The sequence below is a fragment of the Mustela nigripes genome, chromosome 5 (assembly GCF_022355385.1).
Source record: "Mustela nigripes isolate SB6536 chromosome 5, MUSNIG.SB6536, whole genome shotgun sequence".
NCBI lineage: Eukaryota > Metazoa > Chordata > Mammalia > Carnivora > Mustelidae > Mustela > Mustela nigripes.
Genome location: NC_081561.1, coordinates 118654361 through 118673959, shown reverse-complemented (window position 1 = coordinate 118673959; position 19599 = coordinate 118654361). Strand labels below are relative to the sequence as shown.

General features: G+C 36.1%; 1 protein-coding gene across 1 annotated transcript in view; it reads left to right on the top strand.

The window, feature by feature from the left end:
- The window catches only part of USP45 (ubiquitin specific peptidase 45), a 72813-nt gene extending 55566 nt beyond the window's left edge, over positions 1-17247 (top strand). The window contains exons 11-17 of the mRNA XM_059401109.1: positions 935-1026; positions 2216-2272; positions 4662-5331; positions 7176-7273; positions 9294-9380; positions 12711-12864; positions 13492-17247. Coding sequence (XP_059257092.1) covers positions 935-1026; positions 2216-2272; positions 4662-5331; positions 7176-7273; positions 9294-9380; positions 12711-12864; positions 13492-13622 — 1289 coding nt within the window. The 3' untranslated portion in view covers positions 13623-17247. The remainder of the gene's footprint in view (positions 1-934; positions 1027-2215; positions 2273-4661; positions 5332-7175; positions 7274-9293; positions 9381-12710; positions 12865-13491) is intronic.
- Positions 17248-19599: the final 2352 nt, after the last annotated feature.

The following is a 19599-nucleotide window of genomic DNA, read 5'->3' as shown; positions in this document are numbered from 1 at the left end:
CTTATAGTAATTGTTATATTAAAGATGTTTAATGATATATCTAGCTATGAGTTGGCTGTGACATTCAGTGCTTCAGATAATGTTTTAAAATGATTTTAAATGTTGTTTGTATTAAATTTGAAATTAGAAATCCAAAAAGAATTGAAGTTTGAAAGAGGAGTGAAGTTTGTTAATATATATTTTTTGTCCTAATTTACTGTGGAAAGTTTTAAACTTCTATTAAAGTAGGGAGAATAGTATGACGGAGCCTCATGTACTCCTCACCCCTCTTAAACTACATTGAAGTCATGGTGTGTTATGTTTTACCTATGTTCTCCTAACCCATGATTATTTTAAAGCAGATCACAGGCATAATTTTCTTTGATTTATAAATATTTCCCAAACAGAATGATTTTACCATTTTAAACTGAATACACACAAACACACATACATATATAAATGTTATATATATGTATGTATTATATATATAAATGAGTGACTAATTGCCCACATTAATTCTTTACACTATGCTATGTTTACTTGTCTTTTACTGCTCTGTTGTTTCCATAGTTATCGCCTAGGCATCGATATAGCCCTAAAAGCATAATCTTCTTTTTCATTCCCTCTGTCTACCTCTACGTTAGGCACAGAGGCTTTAAAGGGTTTAATGGGAGCAGTTGAGCTATGGTATAAACAATGGTTATTGGTCTACTTTTCTTCCCTCAAGTTTAAGAACAGTTCATCATTTCTTGGAATCTACTGTAGCTGGTAATCCAATTTTCTCTACAGAATTATAAAGAAGAAAGACATTATATAGTATGAGATATGTACATCGTACAAAGAAGTATATTATTAATGTAGTACTGGACATCTTTTAAGTCAACAGAGAAAAAGCATGTTACATTGTTAGGTTGATGGCTGACTTTTTTTGCATTAAAAAGTATTATTTTTACAGCATATGGAAGAGAAGGTGTGAAAATGAACTTCATAGATCGGATCTTTATTGGTGAATTAACTAGCACAGTCATGTGTGAAGAATGTGCAAATGTAGGTGCTTTGGAATTCACTTCAACATGGAATAGATTACAGTGATACCATTTTTTGTTTTCTTCCACATATAATCATCAGCATTTATTTTTGTTTGTGACAGATGACTACCTAATAGTTTTCAAAAGTCATTAGAATATCTCCTTCACTCCCAGAGGAGAAACATAATTTATAATTTTTTTAGGTGTTATTTTTCCTCTTGGCGAGCCTGTGAAGTTCTTTTAGCCTATTTTAATGTGCTGGAATGTGTTAGCTACTTGTTTGGATTGAAATGAAAGAGAAACTTATGGGAAGGGAGTAACTAGGTTCTATAACTATGCATTGCCCTAAAATATGATTCTAATAGAAATAACTTAAGGTAGTAACATAACTTAGGGTAATCTACCATATTTTATTTAAAGTTTACATTTATGTAACTTGTTTAAGTTTTGTTTAAAGTAGACTCACCTTTGAATGTAATGATAATTTTTATTTTGAATGCTGTCTGTACTTTTAACAACTTAAAACACATAAAGATTTTTTATAGGTTTTCAGTTACTTGGTAAAAGTATTTCTGAAAGCATATGGCTTGGAGTATGATAGGGGTAAACTTTTGTTATATTTTCCTGTCCCAGATTATGGCGTACCTTTCTTTTCCTCTGTAATCTTATAAAATCAGGATTATATGTTATATCTCCTTCTAGCCTGTCATGTTGAAGCACAGCATTTGTCAACGTGACATTACTTAAATTTCTAGTATTTTCAACACAGAACTTGATTTCTCGCTCACAAGCTAGAGAGAATCCTTTTAAACAGAGTTCACCTAAAGAATATGCAAAACACAGTCAAGCACTCTGGCTTTTTTTTTTTTTTTTAATGTTTCTATTTGATTTATGTTGTGGCATGTAATTTAGTTAATCAGTTTTATTAAACACAGTTTATTTTGAAGTTACTTTGAATATTCTAAGTTAGTCGTATTGGCAATATTATAAATTTCAGCTGGGTTGCATTTATTAGGTTTTGGGATATCTTGTTTTGATTAACAATATGTGCTGCTCTACCCAATTAAAATCATGGTTTATTCCAGGGATGTTTTTTAACTTGAAATTCTAAGTTACCTGGGAAGTTTGATTTCTTTAAGAATTTATAAAACTCTACATTGTCTATATTAGAACTCTAACTGAATTTCTCAATATGTTTTCTTTTTAAGATCTCCTCAGTGAACGATCCTTTTATTGATATTTCACTTCCTATAATAGAAGAACGGGTAAGGAGAAACTTAATGAGTCTTCTGTGAAGAGCATTTATTCGTTCATATACTTAGATATTTGTTGAGCATATGATCACATTATCTGCGAGTCTTTTTTAATACGATAATGGAGTTCATATACTGTATTTGATACTGGGATTTATGTATATATGCATAAATTATGATATAGTTCTTACTCTCAGGGACTTCAAACCATTATGTATTATAGTTTGAGAATTAATGTTAAGGAAGTTACCTAATTTCAAATGAGCTAGAAATTTTAAAAAGTAGATGATATCCAGAATTTATTTCCTAAAGAAGTTTTGTGTTATGTACATGACATCTATATAAGTTTCAAAACCTGTACTTTTGGGAAGAATGAGTAAATGTAGAAGTTTGCAGGTGACAGATAATGGTCAGTACAGTGACACTGTTACTATAGAAAATACTCCTCAACCCAGAGCCACCAAGAACCAGTCTTCATCTAAAGATAAGGTAAGATTATATGCATTTGTGAGACAAGTTTTTTAAAAAAACTTTTTAATAAGAAAATTTTAAAAATACACAAAAGTAGAGAAGGTAGTATAATAAATTCCCATGTACCCATTTCTCAGATTCACAGTTATCAGATCATGGCTAATCATATTTTATCTATAGCTATCCCACATTCTCCCCTTCCCCATTTCAGATTATTTTGAAATAATTCTGATATAAAAGATACTTTTTTGAAGACATAAGCACAGCACATTATCCTAACTAAAAATATTAACAACTTTTAATACTGCCAATATCCAGTCATTATTTAAATTTTTGTAGTTGTCTCATAAATACCTTTTTTGTTTTTGCTTTTTAATGTGTGCTTGAATTTAGGATCTAAAAAAGATTTATAGGGGCACCTGCGTGGCTCAGTCATTAGGCATCTGTCTTCAGCTCAGGTCATGATCCCAGGCTCCTGGGATCAAGCCCTGCATCAGGCTCCCTGCTTGGCGGGAAGTCTGCTTCTCCCTGTCCCACTCCTCCTGCTTATGTTCCCTCTCTCACTGTGTCTCTCTCAGTCAAATAAATAAAATCTTTAAAAAGTAAACAACAAAAAAAATCTATCGACTGCAGTTGATTGCCATCTCTTAATCACATGTCTCTTATATCTCTTTTATTTTTTAAAGATTTTATTTATTTATTCATGAGAGACAGAGAGAGGGAGAGGGAGAAGCAGGCTCCCAGCAGAGGGCATTTGTTGAAGAAATCAGGTCATTTTTTCCCTCCTATAATTTCTCACATTCCCACATTCAGTAGTAATTTATTTTGCTATTGCATTTCCATGGTGTTAATAGGTTTCTTTAGTCCCTTTATTTCCTCTCTAAGGCAGTTCAATCTGAAAACCTAATTAGGCTCAAGTTTTGTTATTTATTTATTTTTGGCAAGAAAACATTTGTTTAAAATTTCATTTATTTTGAGGGAGAGAAAGAGACTCCGTGCCCAGCGTGGAGCCCCATATGGGGGTCAGCCTCTGAACCCTGACATCATGACCTGAGCTGAAATCAAGTCGGATGCTCAACTGGCTGAGACACCCAGGCACCCCTTAGCAAGAAAACTTCTAACCGGTGGTGTATGCTTCACCAAGGAGATACACATAATGTTTAATATGTAATCTTTGATGTCACCAGTCATTCATGACTATTGTCTAGACCCATTATGTCACTAGGGACATAGCTGGTTGTTGAATTATCCCATAACAACTTAAAGAAATCAATCTAAATTTGCACCTTTTTAAAAAAAAAAAAAACTTGGGACGCCTGGGTGGCTCAGTTGGTTAAGCAGCTGCCTTTGGCTCAGGTCATGATCTCAGGGTCCTGGGATTGAGTCCCACATCAGGCTCCTTGCTCGGCAGAGAGCCTGCTTCTCCCTCTGCCTCTGCCTGCCTCTCTGTCTGCCTGTGCTCGCTCGCTCTCTCTCCCTCTGTCTCTGACAAATAAATAAAATCTTTAAAAAAGAAAAATTATTAAAAAAAAAACTTTTTTTTTTATGTGATATGATTTGTATAACTTGGCAAGTTGATATATTATCAGGTTTAGCTTTTTCTGTTAGACTGCTCTTGAAGTGGCCGGACTCCAGAAAAAGGATTGTAACTTAAAAGCCTGCCTCACAGCTCTGTTCTACAAAGACCTGCTTCTTTCTCCACAGATTAGTAACTGCTCTTGTGGGTTTCTTGTATCAAGATTAATTTTACATTGGCGCTGTTTGTTGTTATATCTTCTATTGATTGTAGATTAGGTAGATTTAGGAAATGGATGTCAGAGGGTCTAGAAAAAGCATTTATTCAAGAGTTGCGGAACGTGTAAATAAGCCTTGCGTTTATTTTCAGTAAGGTCAAAAGATTCTTTTCTCTGAAAATACTGTCAACTTACAGAATCAACTAGTTCATGGCAGAAAATGTGTGAGAAAATGGTCATCTGGAGAAGATCGGGCGGTCGTCGTGCCCCGGAAACGTGGGCCCCCTGAGCTGAACGGGGCGTCCCCGGCCGCGGCGAGCACCGCGAACACCGAGTCTCTGACCGAGAGCGCCACGGAGGGCAGCGAGAGGGACGCCGGCCCTTCTGAGAGCAGCGCTGATGCGGACAGCGAGGCCTCAGAGTCCGAAAGTGCTTCTGAGCAGCCTGTGCTGTCCCCGTCCCCCCGGGGCTGCCGCGTGCAGCCGCGCGCCCCCTCTCCGCAGCCGCCGGCCGGTGGACCCCCCACCCGCGAGCCTGGCCGCGGGGAGGAGCGAGTGGCCGAGGCTCTTTCGGAACTTCGTCTGAGCAGCCCTGTACCCGGAGAGAGAGACTTTGATAGAGAAGATAGGCCCCAAAGGGTTCCAAGCAGTGCATGCTCTTCGGAGGAGAAGCGCGTGCTGTCTCCTCGCCCCCCAAATGCCTTTCAGACCTTTTCTCGGAGCTATGTGACCGCCTCCAAAGAATGCTCGCTTCAGTCCTGTTTCTACCAGTTTACATCGATGGAGTTACTAATGGGGAATAACAAGCTTCTGTGTGAGAACTGTACTGAGAAGAAACGGAGGCACCAAAAGGAAACCGGTTCTGCAGGTGAATATTTAGGTTTTTGTTTTTCTTGGTATTCACGGGGTATTTGATAGTCAGTGACCACTGGGTATAGATCCGAAATAGAGGAACCTGAGAACCTTGTCCCTACACTGAAGCTGCTTGGAAGCATGAATGATCCTTTTCATTGTTGTATCTCAGCCCTGAAGATAGGGACTGCACTTCTAAATAGATTTTTGATGAAGTCGATTGAACAGGAAATACCCATCTCTGCCTCGAAAAGTGCAAATCCACAGAATCTTATTTTGGTGGACTAGCTCTCTGAAATCTTTCAAGAAAAAATTTCCCTAGTGCATCTCTAGCCTTGATATGGAGAGAATACTCCGCTTCTTAATGACTAGTTGTTTCAAAATGCAGGCTTTGTAACCAGTTGTGGTGAGGTGCATAGATCAGGAGAAGCCGCTGCTGAAAAGATAGTGTGTTATGTACAGTTCTGAAGAGGAGGGAGGACACTAAGCCATGCCATGCAGGGCCACATGGGGAAGCACCAGGGTTGGGCAGGAGGCAGAAGGAGTGAGGAAAAGACATGGCCAAGCCTTTTTGTAGTTTCCAGGGAAGGAATTGGAATCAATGAATTTGGGACTGATTGATTAGTTTTGAATAATTCCAGTGGGCTCTAGGACAATGGAGCTGTCTCTAGTTGGATAGTATGTGACACTAGTGTGATAAGGGCACACTTTGATTGGTTTGCATAGGAGAGGCACACTTTTATTTACTATATCTAGGAATTTCCTAGTTCTGGCTGAAGCCTTCCTTATAATGTCAGCAAGGGGGTGCCTGGGTGGCTCAGTGGGTTAAGCCGCTGCCTTCGGCTCAGGTCATTATCTCAGGGTCCTGGGATCGAGTCCCACATCGGGCTGTCTGCTCAGCAGGGAGCCTGCTTCCTCCTCTCTCTCTGCCTGCCTCTCTGCTTACTTGTGATCTCTCTCTGTCAAATAAATAAATAAAATCTTAAAAAAAAAAAATGTCAGCAAGGCCCTAGGTGTCAAAGTATCAGAATAAAGACATGCTTAATACACTAGTAATTAAAGAAATGTCTAGATGGGAGAAGTAAGAAATACCAGTTTCTATTAATCTAAGTTAAATATGCTGTTGGCCATATTCAAATCCCACCCCAGGTACTTTTTTTTTAAAGATTTTATTTATTTGACAGAGATTACAAGTAGGCAGAGAGGCAGGCAGAGAGAAAGGAAGGGAAGCAGACCCCCTGCTGAGCAGAGAGCCCGATGCAGGACTCAATCCCAGGACCCCGAGATCATGACCTGAGCTGAAGGCAGCTGCTTAACCCACTGAGCCACCCAGGCGCCCATTTTCTAACAACCTCTTACTGAAATGCCTCGTGGTTCCCATGACTCGTGATCTCCTTTCACTACAACGAGTAATGACCTATTTTTTCAACTACAGGTGTGTTTCTGGTGGTCTTTGGCTGGAGGGCATTGACATAATTGCTTTAGTCCATCTGCTTCCTAGCTCCCAAAATTTCATTGCAAGTGAAATTTTATTTATTGACAATCTCAACCATACTGTTCTAATGATATAGTTTTATTTTTAAACTGGTGTCAAAAAAAAAAATCACCCATTCTAACTTTTCTATTTTCTATTCTAACTTTTCCTATTCTTTGTCCTCATAAGCACGTGCTTTTTGAAAAAAATCGCTTTCATTTCAGTGGAGTTTTGGAAAGGAGTATATGAGGCACCCTTGTCACCAGAGTCTAATCTCTTTAACATGTTTAAAAATATGATACGATGCTTCTTCATGAATGTTAACTCTGTTGTCTGGTATATAATGTATAAAATGGAATTTTACAAATAAATTATATTTTTTATAGAAAAGAAAGCAGAAGGAGTTTATACTAACGCCAGGAAACAATTGCTCATTTCTGCTGTTCCAGTCATCCTAATTCTCCATCTCAAAAGATTCCATCAGGTAAAAGCCCTTTTAGTGGCACTGTAGTAATTTTGTCATATGTTTCACAGAGCCCTATGCCTTGTAAAGTGCTGTCAAGGATTAGACAGTAACTTGTTTAATATAAAAATCTGTCGTAAGGGATTTATTGCTTTTTCAGCTACAATAGTTTACAAGAATTTTCTAATTAAAATTGTTTAATTCATAATACTGTATTTGATGATTTGGGTGGTAGGAACCTAAGTTGTGTGTGTGTGTGTGTGTGCGTGTGCGCATGTGTGCACACGTGTATGGAAGAGAGAGAGAATGAAAAATAAAGTTTATTAAGAATCCTTAGAAACAGGGAAATAGCAAAGTGCACATAGCTTTCTGAGTTCTCATGAGCCCAGTGATAGGGATAGGTGGGCTGAGCATGGTTGACTTGGACTACCTGCAAAAGAGCCACAAAATGCAAATGTAGGGACTTTACAGTGAGAGGTAACCTAAGTGTTTTTAGTGGGTCAGATTTTTCTCTATGCTTAGTTTTAATCCAGTGCCTTGTCTTATTTTTTGTTTTTGTTTTTTTCATTTTTTTTTTGCATTTGATATAATGATTTAAAAATTTCTCTGAAAGACTAAATAAGTGACATTCTAAAACTTTTTGGAAAAAGTTAGAATGGGTGATTTTTTTTTTTGACACCAGTTTAAAAATAAAACTATATCATTAGAACAGTATGGTTGAGATTGTCAATAAATAAAACATGAATATTATTTAAAACTCTTGTTATGATAAAGGAAGAATCTCAAATCACTTGGGAAGGAGGTGCATTCTTTTGTTTCTAAGTTTATTTATTTTTAAGTAATCACCACACCCAGTTTGGGCTCAAACTCAGGGCTCCAAGATCGACCCCAAGATTAGGAGTTGCTTGCTCCTTCACCTGAGCCAGCCAGTACCCCACAGGGTACATTATTTGATAAAGGATTTAGGAAAAAGAGCTGAAATTAAAAAATGTAAAGCTTCCCTCTATATCATGTATCAATACTAGTTTTAGATTAATATTTTAACTGTGTGAAACGAATCTTCAAAAGACTAAAAGAAAACTTAAATGAATGTTAACCTGACCTCTGGGAAGAAGATTTTTCTTCTTCTTCTTTTTTTTTTTTTTTTTTGGTGGGCAGCAAAGCAGAGTTTATTGAGTGATAGCAAAATAGCAAGGTGATAGTACGAAGCTCCCAAGGAGGGAGGGAACTCGTGGGAGATGCCTGGGAGGAAGATTTTCTAAGCATAAAACCCATGGAAGAAATCTCAAGGAAAAGATTAGGAGTTTTGATAATATATCTGCAACGTTTCAGGCAGGCCATAGGTAGGCAGGAAGAGGTTTTTCTCTATACACCCCCATCCATATCCACAGAAAAATTAGACTAAATTGTTGAGTTTTTTTTTTTTAAGATTTTATTTATATGACGGAGAAGAAAGACAGTTAGAGAGGGAACACAAGCAGGGGGTGTGGGAGAGGGAGAATAGGCTTTCTGCTGAGCAGGGAGCCTGACTTGGGGCTTGATTCTAGGACCCTGGGATCATGACCTTAGCCAAAGGCAGATGTTTAACAATTGAGCCACCCAGGTGCCCCCTAAATTCTTGATTTTTGATGGCCAAGAATTAGAAACTCAGTGAAAGTGAAGTGGCCGAGGAGAGCAGGAATGGATGTCTTGTGTCTCATTACATGAGAATGACTAGTGAAGGGTGTATATGCACAGTTACTCTGAACAAGATAGGGTCATGTGACATCTGAGAAGCCAATTTCATGATGTACCACAGTTATTTTATATTTGTTACTGCATCTCAAGTTAGAAACTTACAGAAATAATTCATACCCTTAGAAAGGAAATATTTACAGACTAATCAATGGTGTCAAAGTTATATGTCGGTTTTGGACTATTCGTTAGTCATGTTTTTATAGCTATTAAGAAAGCTAACTTCTAGGATTTTTCTTTTGGTTTTACTTAGTAACAGTGATTTAGATGGATCTTGCATTAAAAATAGCTTTTTGTTCTTTTTAAGGCTGGCTTGAGTCTTCGAAAAGTAAACAGACATGTAGATTTTCCACTTGTGCTTGATTTAGCACCATTCTGTTCTGCTACTTGTAAGGTATTGTATATATTAAGATGTTTAATTGACATGTAAATAACATGCTTAGATGTATTAGGCCTTTGTTTCTTTCATACCTTCATTCATTCATTCATTCATTCATTCATTCAGTTTCTCTGAAAGAGAATTTTATCATTAGTGAAGTTAAATCCATAACGTGGGACACTTAACACACTGAATGACTTCTGTCCTTTGGGAGACAGAGTAAGGGACAGTTGGAAAGTTGTGTAAACCACGAGGCATGGTGGTCAGGAAGATCAGTGCTGCTCGTCAGTGCTGCTGGAATCAGATAGTTGCAGAGAGAAGTAAGCAGATTTTGTGACCTCTTCTGTTCCTTGTGAATGATGTGCTTGATTGACAACAGTTTTAGCGGTTGTGGAGTTCATTCTCTTTTGTGAGTCAATATTCTAGCGCATTGTTTTTCATGCCATTTCATCTACACTACTGAAAATAGTATACTTGTCAGCTGAGTATGATACTTTAAAATCGATAATATGTTAGTAATTAGGTACAGAAATCAGACTGGTTTATAATTGCTTGTATTTGTATGTATGTAAGAACTATGTAGGTGAAATCAATGGCTTTGTCTCCATTGAGGGAACCACATGTTATAGGGTAACATGTTCTGTTCATGATTCCTGGTTAGCAGTCTAGATTTTGTGGTATGGAGTGGAATGCCTCTTGTACTTAATAGTTTTACTACACTGATTAATCAAAACAAAAATATCTTAAAAGCAACTATTTGGCAGATTCAGTTTATCTGCTGCAGAATACCAGCACTATCTATCAACTAGTAACACTCCATATTCATAGAATTTGATAATGTGGCAACAGGGTTTGTATTAAATTTATAAAAACATATTTTTAAAAGGTACTTTTTACAGAGAATTTTCAACATACACAAAAGTAGACAGAACAGTACAAAGAACCTATATAGCACCCATCACGTAGCTCTAAAACCTTAGGTACGTGGCCAGTCTTGCCATATCCACATGCTAACCTACTACTTCCCATGTTATTTTGAAGCAAATATCAGGCATTATTTCATTCATAAGTATTATTTTGTGTGTCTATAAAAGAAGAATCACTCCCTCCCCTTTTTAAAGAACATAACCACAATACCATTTTCACACTAAAAAACAAAACAAAACAAAAACAGCAACACTTCTTCATATCATCTAATGTATTTATTTCCAGTTGTCTCACAAGTGAAATTTTAAAAATGAATTAGTATCAAGTAAGGTCTATACATTTAATGACTGGATGTCTTCTGGTCTCTTCTTATGTCTAGTTCCCCTCTCCCACCTCTCTCCCCTTTTCTCCCTTGTAATTTATGTTTTTAAGAAATTGAGTCATCTCTCTGGCAGTTTCCATAGTTTAGATTTTAATGATTCTTCCCCTGTCCTCTTATTTCCTACAAATAGATAGTTGGCTCTTAAGTGCCTTGAACAGATACAGGTTTGATGTTTTTTGTTCCCCCTGCTAAGACTATTTTATAGGGCTTTTTGTTTTGTTTTGTTCTGTTTTGTTTTACTCAGGTGGCACATAATGCCATTTACCTTTCTTTCTGTAGTATTAGCAAGCACTGATGCCCGAGTGCTAGATCCACGAGTTCATTAAGAATTACAGGATGGTGGTATTTTAAATCTGTCATTCCTTCTTCATTTATTAGCTGAACACATCTATACAGAGAGAAATTCCTTTAATCTATTTAGTTATAAAAGAGTTTTTATAGAAAAGGCTGGATAAATGTTTTGATTCTTAACCTCTCCCGTTCTAAACCAGTTTTCAGAATAATGAATTCATTCAGTGGCATCCTTGAAAACTATGATCAGTTAATTTTTGATTTTTTAAAAAGATTTTCTTTATTTATTTGACAGAGAGAGAGATCTCAAGTAGGCAGAGAGGCAGACAGAGAGAGAGGGAGAAGCAGGCTCCCTGCTGAGCAGAGAGCCTGATGCAGGGCTTGATCCCAGGACCCTGGGATCATGAGCTGAGCCAAAGGCAGAGGCTTAACCCACTGAGCCACTCAGGCACCCCTAATTTCTGATTTTTAATTTATGAATTGAAACACATTAAGTATATTTCAGCTTACTACACTTTTCTTTTTGTGTTCTAATATATTTAGTAGAATATAAATGGGTCCATAGTTGGCTACTGAAAGGCTCTCAAGCTGGCATCTGGGTTCTCTTGATATAACCTTAGTGGTTTCTCTCTGAACGATTTATGCTGCCAACCAGAATATATTATTCACCTGTTTAATTTTTAAATTTTCATTTTAGGGATTTCTTTTTAAATTCAAACTTAAATGTTTAAAATTTTGCTAAATACATAAAATATTTATATAGTCCCAAAAACAAATGTATTAAATGAATGAAACAAGGTGAATTCAAATAAGTGTAACTTTCCTACTCCATGTTCATTCCACCTGTTTCTTCCCTCCCTTTATATATGAACCATTTAAAATTTGTTTATTCCTCTGTAATTTTTAAAAATATAAACAGATATGTGTATATGTGTCTTTACTCTTAAATAATGACAGCTTACAATACGTATCCTTTTTTTTTTTTTTAACCTTACTCTTAACATTATATCCTGGAGATTATTTCACAGCAGTATTTTGAGATAGTCTGCACTCTGTTTTTCAAGCAACGTAATACTCAATGCATCATAATTTATTCAACCAGTCCCCAGTTTAATGGGGACTGATTTATTTGGGTTTATTCCAATTTCTTTTTAATTGAAGTGTAGTTGACATACAGTATTATGTCATTTTCAGGTATATAATACAGTGATTCACCCTTTATATACCTTACAAAGTGATCTTGATAAGTCTAGCTATCATCTGTCACCACACAAAATTGTTATATTATTACCTATATTCCATGTATTGTACATTATATCCCCATGTCTCCAGTTTTTTGATATTACAAATATTTCTGCAGCTAATTGTCAAAATAATAACTAATAGCATTTTTTTTTTTACATTTTGCTCATGTACCTGTAAGATAGACTCCTACAAATAGGATTGATAAATCCAAGAGTAATACCTGTGTAATTTAGATAACATGAAATACCTCTGCAAAGGGGTTGTATCCCTTTGTGTTCCTGCAGGCAGTGTGTGTGAGTACTCTTTTCCCCACAGCCTAGCCAACAGAGAATGTTGTCAGGCTTTTGCATTTTGCCAGTCTAATACATGTGGAAACACAACTCGTTGTTTTAACAATGCGTTTCTCTTGGTTTAAGCAGGACATACATTTGACTTAATTTTCCTTTTTATAATATTTCACGAAAAAAATTACTAATTTCAGTTTTTCCTTTGTCCAAAAGAATGTAAGTGTGGGAGATAAAGTTCTCTATGGTCTCTATGGCGTGGTGGAACACAGTGGCTCCATGAGAGGAGGTCACTACACAGCTTATGTGAAAGTGAGAACACCCTCCAGGAAATTATTGCAGCATATTACTGGAAAGACATACGTACCTGGTATGGCATCCCAAGTTCATGTTATTCCTAAAAACAAATGAATGTGTTCTTCCTATTCTGGAAGGGGTCTTCTGTTTCATGGATACCTCCAGTGGATTCACTTTGTTAAAGTTAAGTGAGAAATACCTTGAAGAGTACTTCGATCATTGTAAAGAACCTTAAATATCATAAGGCTGTCCCCTTCTAGATGGTGTGAAGTGACACACTGTTTTTCAGGGTGTTGAGTCATCGTATATTTCAGTGGAGTGGCATTTTACTTAACAACACCAAAAGATTTTGAAGACCTACCAGGTCCTCAGAATAGAGTGGGGGTTGAAAATGTGCATACTCTGCCTTATGAATGAGCAAGCTTTGCTTTTGTTCTTTCTATTTCAGTGAGAATGATTCTTTTCCTTGAGCAAATAAATATTCATGGGTCTATCTAATATTTCAGTAGGTATTTAGAGTGAAGTGGTGCCAATACTGCTTTGAAAGAGTTGGTTGATTTTGGAAGATGTGTAACACAAGAAGAAACACACCAGTAAGATCTAGCATTAGATAGATAGAGTTGGTGATGAATGCGTTGTTATTTATAATGTAGAATAAGAGCATATTTTTGTAAAATTATACTTCTTTTTGTCTTGTTAGATTTGAAGGAGCCTGATAGTGAATCGACAGGCCAGTGGGTCCACGTTAGTGACACTTACGTGCAGGTGGTTCCAGAATCAAGAGCGCTGAGTGCCCAAGCGTATCTTCTTTTTTATGAAAGAATATTATAATTATCTGGTAATACTTGGTGATGATGATGATTTTAGATCACTTTTGTTTCAATGCTGCAACCAAAACCATAATATAGTAATGTGCCTTTGTAGTCTTTTCTGTAGGAATAGCATGTCCCTCAAATGCCTCTGAAGATTTTTACCACTTTGGTGAATCCTTTTAATGTTAATTAAATTTACTCAACGCTTCCAAACTTATATTCTTAAAATACATGTAAATAAATGTTTTTAAGGAATATTTATCCTAGGAAAAAAAAGAGTTTGCAGCAGTAGAGGAAACCCCCCGCCCCCCCTTATAATGTGGCTTATTACTACCAGCATTCAGAAATGATGCTGGCTAATCACATTGTTCCTTAAAACAGTGTTTACCAAATGTGAGTTGCATACCACCTTTCTGATTTCATGTGTGTGTGTGTGTATGTGTATGTATTTATCTAGTGTGCCATTGTTTAGTTATTTTTAACCTGAATTTTTTGGCTTACATTTTTAAACGTAGCCTTGTTTTGAGCATATTTCACATTTTATGTGCTAGTTATATTATTCCTAATAAACATTAAAAATACATAGCGATTAGAGAAAAATTTTTCATCCACGTAGCACTCCGCTTCATGTCTCAGGGCTGTCCAGTGGTGTACATATACCGCTGTGTGGGAAACATTGTTATAACATATACTTACACAGTAGGTACAGTGACCTCATGATATTTTGTGTGATTCCACCTTATAAAAAGATACCACTGTAGCTTCAGTAATAGGATCCTACACATAATTTATTGATTAGCTTGTTGCTTTGAGGTTTTGACAACTAGACAAATGTTGAAATATATCATCAGCATATTATTTGCAGCCTGTTCATGATGGAATTGAAGATAATCTGCATGTAATTAGCCAACGTCAAAATATAACTATTGATAATTATAACAAGCAGAATTGGTAAAAAGAAGTTGTTAATCCACATGGGATCATTGGATACTTTGAAATATAAATTACCAAATTATATTATTATACTTGACAGGGAAATATAATTTTCTAGTTCTGTAGGTCAGTAAATATTAATCATGGTTTTGGAATTTGTGATCACTTTTGTCACCAACAAGCATCATTAATAAGTTCATGTGGGCTTAGCTTGTATTTTAATGAAGTGTAAAGTTGGCATTTCAGTTTTTAAATAAATACAGTAAGAATTTGGTACTTAAACCCTCCCTGCAGAATACAAATTATTGAGCTGTCTTGGCTTAATACTTGGCATGAACATGCTTCTATTATTACTTAGGCATAAAATTCTAAAAAATAACGGCTACTTGGGTCTTGTATTACTGAATCAAAACCCATACCTGCATGGTTCAAGCATTCTAATCATTAGTGCCAACACCTCATACTACAGGCAGCTACTGGCTAAGTGCCTAGTTCCAGTTCATTTTCCTCTTGGGAAGGAAGGATAGGAGTAGAGGCTGTAGATAATGTGTGGAAATATTTAACCAAGCCTTTGACCCTTCTTAACATTTAAGGTTGTATAATATTGTCAAGTTTACTGGTGCTGCCTTTTGATATGTGGTTAAGAGGAATTGTGATTAGTGTTAAAGATGGTAATAATATATAAAAATCAGAGCTTAAAAATGTCATTGCACAAATTCTATCTTTAAGGTATTCAAATTTGAAATAATAGTGTTTTCTTGATTTTTTTAATGTGATGGAGAAATATATCTTTATAAATTAATCTGCAAACTCAGATTGGGTCCTATAAAAAGCAGTTTGAACTGTTTAAATTAAACAATGTTTTATGTTTATTTGTAATCCATGAACATTGACGTTTTCAGTACCAGAGCAGTGAGTTTTTTTGGAAAATATTAGCTAAACCTCATTATTCAAGTTAGCCATATTGGTAATGACAATTACCATCTTTTCCCCCAAATGTAAATACCAAGTCACCTCATTTTTCTCCTAAGAAAAGATACCATTAGGAGGCACATATTTTTCACTGGATGGTCACTTGCTTCCTGTTTCATTGGTAGATGGATAGACACAAGAGAAAAGGTGAGAGAAAGAAGGAAAGAAAGGGAAAGGAAGGAAAAAGGATAGGAAAGAAACAAGAGCATCCTTTTCTCTTGCCTCTTGGCTTTATCCCTTACATAGCTCAAGTCAGAGATGGTGAGACAGGTAAGGGCAGGAATCAGGGAAAGTGCCTAGTCCTCTTTTCATTAATAGGATGCCCAGGAAATGCACCAGTGCTGTAGTTACCAAAGAGGAGACCGTATGAGCTTTATTCTGCGTACCAGTTAAGACAATTTTTCATTGAGTGATACATTGTAGCTTTAGAATATTACCTCGGTACTCAAGTACTGCAGTAGTTCTTATGTTTAACTTAACACTTGTTCAGTAAGTATGTATTTTTTGAATACCTGAGATGGGTCAGACACTGTGCTGACACCATTTTAACATGTTTTAAAATGGAGAAGCCTATATATGTTTTAGACATTATTCCAGAAGTAACATGAAAAGAGAAACTTTATTTTCATCTCATGGTAAAAGAGCAAAGTCTGAAATCTACTTTTTTTATGGCCTAGAGTTTCTGAATATTTTTCAGGGTCTGCTGGTAAATGGAACAAATTTGATTTTGATACCTAAGAATTTCCTAAAGATAGATTTGTAATAGGGAAAGTATGTTAAGGTACTCATGGGCCTACATTTAATTTGTTTATTCTGAACATTTTGAAAGCACATTTGCAGGGGTACTAAATTGTGAAGCTGCTAGAATAACAATAGTTTTTAGATGACCTCAGGAAACCATACAAATAAGTGAGAAATGTTTACAGATTCTTGAAACAACTACCGTTGTGCTTGGCCAAGTGAGTTTAAGAAGTAAAACAGAAGTTTCACTAGCTGTATTTAGAAACTGGTTTACAGGGTATGTCTAACCTGTTTCCTCTGTTTTTTCCTATTTAAAATGATAAAATTTTGATTATGTGTCAATTATGGGAATACTTTTGGCATAACCAAATATGTTTCTGTATTTAAGACTTTGTTATTTAATGTTTTTAAACCAGATGTGAAAACCACCTTTTTGGGTGGCAAGAACAGTGGTAGTGGTGTCAGTTCTAAGAGGAGTTGATTCCTGTTTTCTTATTTTAAATGCTCCAACAGAGCTATTTTACTATATATAATAGCTCTTAGCTCGCATGCGCGATGATTTTAGTGATTTTATACAACAGCTGAATAAAATTTCCTAAAGATTAAGCTGTGAACTGTATCACTTTCACCCAATTTTTATAGTACAAAATACCATTCTGCCCACTTCTAAATTCATATTCATAATTTGCATGTTATCTGATCAAATAAGCCTAAACCAAATATGTGCAATAAAATTGAGCCTTTATATATTAACTAGTGAATTAAGAAAGATGATTTTTAGATATTTAAAATATTTTGGTTCATGTAGAAATCGCCAATTCAAATCTGTTTAAAAGATAGAGGACTGTATTTTTAATTTTGAGTAATGCTGGTTATATACCATTCCTACTGTTTTATCTTTTTTGCAGTGTTTTTAGAAAATAGCTATGTAACTTATTGAGCACTATTTTGATGTTACTGTATAAAAATGCATAATAAATATTAAATTTTTTGTTTCACAGTTGGTCCTGGAGTTTTTGCAATGCACATTATTGATAATATTTATTTATCAACACTGTATTTGCTTACCTAGCTATATTCAAAATATCCTTTGCATTTCAGAAATTCATTATTTCAGAACAAAAGATATTACAGGTCACTTTCACTCAAATTTCAGTTATCTACCAAGGGCGAATCTTCCTCTTTTCAGATGTTTCTCAAAATATTTGGATTATTTAGACAGGATTATTCCTTAGGAAATATTTTGTCTCCCTGTTTGGATTTAAGCTCTTTTGGGTCATGAAGCTCTTTGAGATTATGATGAAAGTTATAGACCATCTTTCATTTGTTCACTAATTTAAAAAGTATTTATTGAAGCTGTGAGTTGGGGGAAGAGGAGGGTTTTAATTCTGGACCCCTCTTCACTCTTGCTAATGACAATGTAGAAGTTGGGAAGGGATATCTTGACAGTTATGTAGTCTCAGAAAAATATACAACCCAAATTTTTGTATGTAAGTTCAGAGGTTCATGGACCCCCCTCAACCGAAGCCATTTTCATACATTTTTAAAAGTTGCTCTCAAGCAGAAATCCAAAACGTTTGCATTCCAATATGCATTAGGACAGCCTCATTTTTGCTGCAGTAACAAATAACTCCATAGCCCAGTGGTTTAATACAACAAAAGTTTATTTCTTCCTCACCCAATGCCCCCCTGTGAATCTAGGCAATCTTCGTAGCCAACTATTTTCCAATTGATGACTTTGTAATCCAGTCTTTTATGTTGTGCTTCTATCATTTTAACACCAGGTCTCCCCACTCTAGCAGGGGAAGAGAGCACTAAACAGTCTTGCACCAGCAATTTAATTCATCTTGAATGTGTCGCTCACAACCCACCGGCCAGAAGTAGTCACATGGCCCTGCCTAACGGCAAAGAGGGATAGATAGGATGGGTAAGAAAGGGTAAGTCTCCCATGGGCTGTCTTGTTTCCTTAGCAAAATCTTTCCAGCGTTCATCCATGTGGCAGCATGTATCAGAATTTCATTCCTTTTTAAGGCTAAATTATATATATACCACAGCTTTAAAGAATTTTATTTTTCAATGTTAAGATGGACGATATATGGAACTTAACACTATAAAGATTCCTATCTTGAATGGTAGGAATACTTCCAAATTCTGTATCTTTACCACATCTCATTTTTTTCCCCATTTAACCTTGAGGCTAACTTGATTCCACAGTAATGCAAAATACTAACTTGAACATACCCTCCCTTTGAATTTTCTACTTCAAGCACTGCAAACAGGGAAAGTTAATAAAAATTTAATTGACAGTCTGCTAATCTGTTAGTCATAAATAGCAGATTACCAATACTGCCAAGATGGTGGCTGCTTCAGTACTTTCTGATCAAAATGCAGAATGACCAGACTGTAGCAGATAATGTACATGATCACTCTTTAGACACTTTAATACGAAAACATTCTGAGAAAGTTTGGGGATGAAATACATATATGTGTGTGTGTGACGTTTCCTTCAGATCCTACCTAACATTACAGGGAAATCCTAGCTGATAAGTCAGGGGAAGGGAAATGGGTCTATAAAATTCATTTCCTGGGGTGCCTGGGTGGCCCAGTTGGTTAAGCGACTGCCTTCAGCTCAGGTCATGATCTCAGAGTCCTGGGATCAAATCCCACATGCAGAGAGCCTATTTCTTCCTCTTTCTCTGCTGTTCTCTCTGCTTACGCTCTGTCAAAAAAATAAAATCTTTTAAAAAATACAGTTCTTGATTTGGCAATCAGTGATTGCTGAGAGTGTCTTAAGTTGGCACAAGGAACAAAACACGAGTTATTTAATAATTATCTCCATTTGGCAAGGGGTTTCTAAAATTATTGGCTTATATTGGGTTCAAAATCTTCACTCATCTGACAAATGGAAAAACTCTTATATGATACACAGTATGCTGACTGGTTGGAGAATAGAGATGGGGCCGGGATAACTACCAGAAAATTGCTTCAACTCTACTAGGGAAATCAACAAAGAATTACAATAGGATTATAGGAGGGCAGTAGGAACATGTGGAAAGTTTCAGTAGGGGGATCAGGTTTCATACCACTTTCTCTAATCCCAATGTTTCTCAGAGGTGTGCTTGGGTAGCTCAGTAAGTGAAATGTCTGACTTTGGCTCATGTCATGATCTTGGGGTCAAGAAATCAGCCACTAGTCCTGCTCTGTGCTCAGTTTCTTGAGACTGTCTCTCACCTCGGCCCCTCCCCTCACTCATGCATGCACACACGTGACTGAGCCCGCGCTCTCGCTCTCAATCTGAAGGAAAAAAAAAAACCTAAAAAACAAATTGGAAAATCAGAAACTACAAAAAA